Source organism: Conger conger, chromosome 13, assembly GCF_963514075.1.
Source record: "Conger conger chromosome 13, fConCon1.1, whole genome shotgun sequence".
In the NCBI taxonomy this organism is placed as follows: domain Eukaryota; kingdom Metazoa; phylum Chordata; class Actinopteri; order Anguilliformes; family Congridae; genus Conger; species Conger conger.
Window position 1 is genome coordinate 22,904,923 of NC_083772.1, and position 5,546 is coordinate 22,910,468.

At 37.1% G+C, this 5,546-nt stretch overlaps 1 protein-coding gene across 1 annotated transcript; it reads left to right on the top strand.

The window, feature by feature from the left end:
• The first annotated feature begins 1,494 nt into the window (after window positions 1–1,494).
• LOC133107436 (olfactory receptor 52K1-like) lies at window positions 1,495–2,436 on the top strand. The gene has a single exon (XM_061216424.1). The coding sequence runs from the start codon at window positions 1,495–1,497 to the stop codon at window positions 2,434–2,436; it is 942 nt and encodes a 313-aa protein (XP_061072408.1).
• Window positions 2,437–5,546: the final 3,110 nt, after the last annotated feature.

Genomic DNA, 5,546 nt, shown 5'->3' on the forward strand with positions numbered 1-5,546 from the left:
ACGCTGTTTTCAATCTTTTTTTTTTTTTCATATTGCTATAGAAACTGTTTGGTTTCAACTAATGAATACGATGTGGTCTAGTCGTAGTTTCCTCATACGTAGGCTACGTTAAAGACGACGGACAGTGTCGGTAACATTGATGTTAACATTAGGTAAATTAACATTACCTAAGATGGACATTGTATGGTTAACATCAGCTAAAGTCTAGTTAGTGACAGAGCTAAGTTGTAGCAGTGTAAGTGTTATAGTTACATAGGTAAGTTTCTTTCAAACTAATTGGCAAGATATTAAAACCTTGTTATTTAATGATTTATCCAGCCTGTGCATATAGTGATCACTGAACACATTGCTAATTGCTATTACCTAAATTATATTTAGTTAGCAAGGGTCTAGCTATATTCTGTGGATGTGCACATATATAAATGTAATACTCTTTTCTCAAAATAATAAAATAGGAATTTGAAATTACCCCCAAATAAATTTATTTGGTGAGCAGCCATGATATAAGTGGCATAAATCACTCCAGTTCTAAGGAAATAAACCACTTCAGGGTCATGAAGGTGTTGCCATCCCGCTGTTGTTCACTTCATTCCAGTAAGTGGTAATGCAAGTAAGCATTCCGAGTCAGTGCGAAAAAAAAACACATTAATTAATTGACAATTGAATTAATCGGCAACAAATTTGGTCATCGATTTTACGTTGATTATTCGTTCCACCCCTAGTTTGTAGATATATAAAACACTTTTTTGAATTCTCTTATTTGTGGATCATGTTACACACATTTGTGAATAATATTGAGATTAACCTCGCTCCATAGAAAGTGTGCAGATTGTACAATCTGTAAAGGAGACAAGCCATATTCAGAGCTTCTTGCTGTTGCTTTTAATGTCGCAAAGATTGTTACCTTGGAGAGGTTTTTAAGTCACACTGCATGCACATTCTCCGTAATGTTAAGACCAGGCTTACGTCCAGTTGGTGTGACCTGCCCCAGACTCCCTTAGTGCTGGTTGTGTGTAGGGGCAGTGCATATAAAAAGTCCTGCTCAGTTCTCTTCAGGTCAGAAGGAGCATTTTGGAGAACATTAACATGAACATTTAAATTAGTACTTTTAATGTTCCATCAAATAATATTTTAAAAGAAAATATCTGAGCTGCATATTAGAGTAGTTAAAATGAAAAATACTGAAATGAGGGCACATGGAACTTAATTATCCTTTATGTACTATTATCTATGTAACCATTCGGGGTGCATGTGAAGTCAGTGTTCTAGAACACATTTGAATTACGAGTAGCAGTTCTGATTTCAGAATTTGAATGTTTAGTTAAGAACTGGCTAATAACATTTCTGATCATTACACATCATCAATAATTCAACATACTTAGAGTTGGATTTGAGTGTGATGAAATAACTTTAAATTAAAATAAGGAGGAGATGAAAAGTCAAAACAAGGGACTTCAATATCTTTCCAATAATCAAGCTTGGGTTTTTTCAACAATGGCACTGAAAAATACAACTCATTTGTCACTGTTCACTCTTTCTGGATTACAGGATGAAACAAAGGAAAGTAGATATGTTCTTTTCTCTGTGACTCTATTTTGTTATTTTCTTATTGTGCTCATCAATGTGACACTCATTTTCATCATCTTTCAAGAGAAATCCCTACACGAGCCCATGTACATTTTTCTGTGTAATCTGTGTATTAATGGACTGTATGGAACAATAGGGTTCTACCCTAAATTCTTGTATGACCTACTAGCTGAAGACCATGTGATCTCATACAATGGATGCTATCTACAAGCATTTGTCATTTATTCAAATTTTCTGTGTGATTATTCAATTTTAACAGTTATGGCTTATGACAGGAATGTTGCAATATGCAGACCACTGGAATATCATTCTGTTATGACAAATCATATTGTAAAATTTGTTGTGTTTCCATGGATTCCACCTCTTTTCTGTGAGGGTATTTTGATGTTTTTGAGTCACAGATTAACATTATGTGGATCAAAAATAGAAAAACTCTATTGTGCAAACTGGCCAATTGTTAGGCTTTCTTGTTCTTCAAATACATTGAATAGTGTGGCTGGTTATGTTGTAATTGTGGTGTATATAATTCATATCCTTTTCATTGTCTACTCCTACATTAATTTGATCAGTACCTGTTTGAACTCCACAGAAAACAGGGGGAAATTCCTCCAAACATGCTTGCCACATTTGTTTTCATTGACTAACGTGACAATTGCGGTACTCTTTGAATTGATGCACAATAGATATGGTTCCAGGGATCTTCCACGCCGTCTGCTAAATTTCCTGGCTATGGAATTTCTGGTAATCCCCCCACTTCTCAATCCCCTTATTTATGGATTACAACTGACTAAAATTCGAAGAACAGTTTTTGGAAAATGCAAAAAACAAAATGGGGTGAATCGTCTATGATGATGACAATACTGTGAGTGACCGAAAGTGCTCTCTAATTCTCTAAGCCTTCAGTCTGCAACCATATGGTCTCCAAGGCACTCTGTGTCCATGGAAATATTATTTATTTAGCTGAATAATCGCTTATTTCTTGATGTTTTGTGACTGAAGCCCCCCCTCCTTGTTGCGACTACTTTTGAGACAGCTGTTGAGCTGAAGTCAGCTGTTGGGTGTTGCTAGAGCCAATTTTGCCAAGGTCCAGATGCATTTCCAGACTGCAGGAACTGTCCACACACTAGAACAGTACCTTATCTGGATGAGCCACCAAGCAGTCCTATAAATTGTACATTTCTAACAGTCTATCATGCTCTAATATGCAGATGTCAATGTTGTGAATAAAACTGTCAGACCGTCAATTTCCTTTGTCTCTGTTCGCATTTATATATTGTATTATTGTTTTTAAAAACCTTGAAACTTGTATTGCTATGTTTAAAAAAAAAAAAAAAAAGTTAACTGGGATTTTGAAAATATGATATTTTATATTTGTACTGTCCACGTTGCCTCCAAATATTATATTCTATTGGTGTATACTGCCCATTACACAAACAATACTGTGGTATGCCAGAATTCTCATGACTCATAGGGTGCACATGCCATGTATGTGTGGGAAAGATTAGTTCAATTCTAAACCAACATTTCATTCCTTAAAATAAAAATAGTGTGACCTAAATATTAAAGCTTACATAAATATATTGTAGACAAGTAGGGTCCTTGCATGGAATTTTAATAGGATACTTACATTGTAGTTCATTTATAATTTCTGTAGAATTCTATCAATAATAACAGTTAGAGCCTGATGGCACTGAAAAACAACAGATTTCTCAGAGCATTACATGGTTTCCACTTATTGGTTATGAAACACTGGTCCAGATACAGCTTAGCATGAGAAAGCCCAGATTCTTTTCTACTAAGAACTGCCAAGATTATTATTAACCATTTATTTTGGTAAGCCTACTTTTTGGCCAATGTTTCTGACAGTTTTTTTTCGATTGCTTATTTCTCACAATGGCTCCCTTGTGTTTCACTGGCACAACCAGTAAGTTTTAAAGGATTCGACTGTTAATTATATAGTAATATATACTGTGCTGGTAATGGCCGGCTACTTTTCTGGGGAAGAAAAGGTGCGGCTACTAGCTGCTCAATACAACGTGATGATGATTTTTCAATCGTTTCAGCAGGGAGATAATTTGCCTCAAGCCTGACTCACACAGACCTGACCAAACTGCTGCTTCTAGCTCTGACTCACTGCTGATAGATAAGCATTTAAATAAATAAAGTCTGCAGTTTTCTCAGTTCTGTCTCAATGTTTTCACCAATTATGCAGCCTCTACTATGGCCAAATGAAAAAAAATGCCATTAGGTGCTGGCAGTGAAAAATGTGCATACACATGAGGGGAACAATCATAGCTACACTTCAGTTACCTATCATTCAGAATAATGTTTGCATTGATTCTGCCAATTTACAACAAGGTTTAATCTCAGCCCTTTACACATTCCTCCTTTGAGCCTCTTACAAGCCCCTTGCAATCCAATGAATTTGGGATAAAAATCTATCCAGTAGTAATTATACATTCCCTTGGGATGCCATTTGGAAAATCTCACCCCAGTAGTGCAGTAGTGGTGTAGGTTGTAACAGTGGCAGTCCTTTTATTTAATTATTGCATTCAGAGATATTTTAGATGATGTCTAAATGACTCGTAGATATCAGGATAGCGTATATGAAAGTTTGAGAGCTCTTTTATAAATGTCATACATGTTGGAGCAAAATGTGTTACAATTGTCCCTGGTCTCCCCTTTATAAAAATCCTGACCATCAGCTCATACATTTCTTCACAGAACATACATAACACCTTGAAAAGGTCACGTCATGAAGCTCGCTCATTCTCTGAGTTGTCTCCTCAGGGGTCGGCCAGCACCTTCATGCATGTTTTTGGATTGCCCCATTGCAAATCAGTTTTGGAACCAAGTGGCTGTAACTTTATCCAGTACTGCTAACAGAGATATCCCATGCTTTTCCAGAGTACTAATTTTTAATGACAATTCAGAACTTGATTTATTTATACCTCAAAAGCATGTATGGTTGTCTGGCCTCACAGTAGCTAAAAAGATGCTTGCACAAAGGTGGAAGCCACTGCATTCTTTGTCCAGTGAATAGGTTTTTATCAAATAATTTGTATAGAAACATCAATCACAAAGATTCATGGGGCTGGCCATAGGACAATGGATTCCTGGCATTCAGCAGCTCCCTGATGACATGACCCTCAAATTCTAAAGAATGTTCTTACAGATTTTGTAGCTGACTGCTAACACGTTCTTCCAACAAATATTTGGACAAGTGAGATTCCAGGGTTCAAATCCCACCTCGGACTCTCACCCCCCCTCTCTCTCGTTATATAATATTGTAAAATTGATCACATTTCGCAATGCAGCTAGATGTATAATTTCATCGGAAGCCCAAAGCTGAATTGTTCATAGCCATCTAAACTAGCTGGCTAGCTATGAACAAAATAAATTCACAACCAACTCAGCTTTGAGCTTCTAATTTGTGGAGTAAACATTACTCCCAACATTTGCAAACGTAGCCAGCTGGTCAGCTAACAAGCTGCCATTGTTAAACACACACATATTAAAATAGCAAGCTAGATTTACATTGCATTACATGAATGGCATTTGGCAGACGCTCTTATCCAGAGCGACAAACAACAAAGTGCATACCCATAACCAGGGATAAGTGCGCTGAAAGACCCTAGAGGGAAGTACAATTTCAACTGCTACCTGTACAACAAAGATTAGGACCAGGGCCTGTTTGAATTTTTTTTTTTTTTTTTTTAAACAAACAAATAAACAAACAACAAAGGAAAAGCAAAGTCCACACACGTAGATCCAGCCAAACAAACACTAAACAAACAAAAAGCACGGTGCCGAGGGAAGAGGCAAACTCGTAGTCGGTAGACGTGCAGGAAGGTCCGGTAGCAGGAGAGCCGTCAGCGGGGCAGAAGTACAGGCGGACGGCAGGCAGAATCGTAGTCGAGGGCGATGCGGAAGTCGAAACCATGAAACAATCAGCGAGG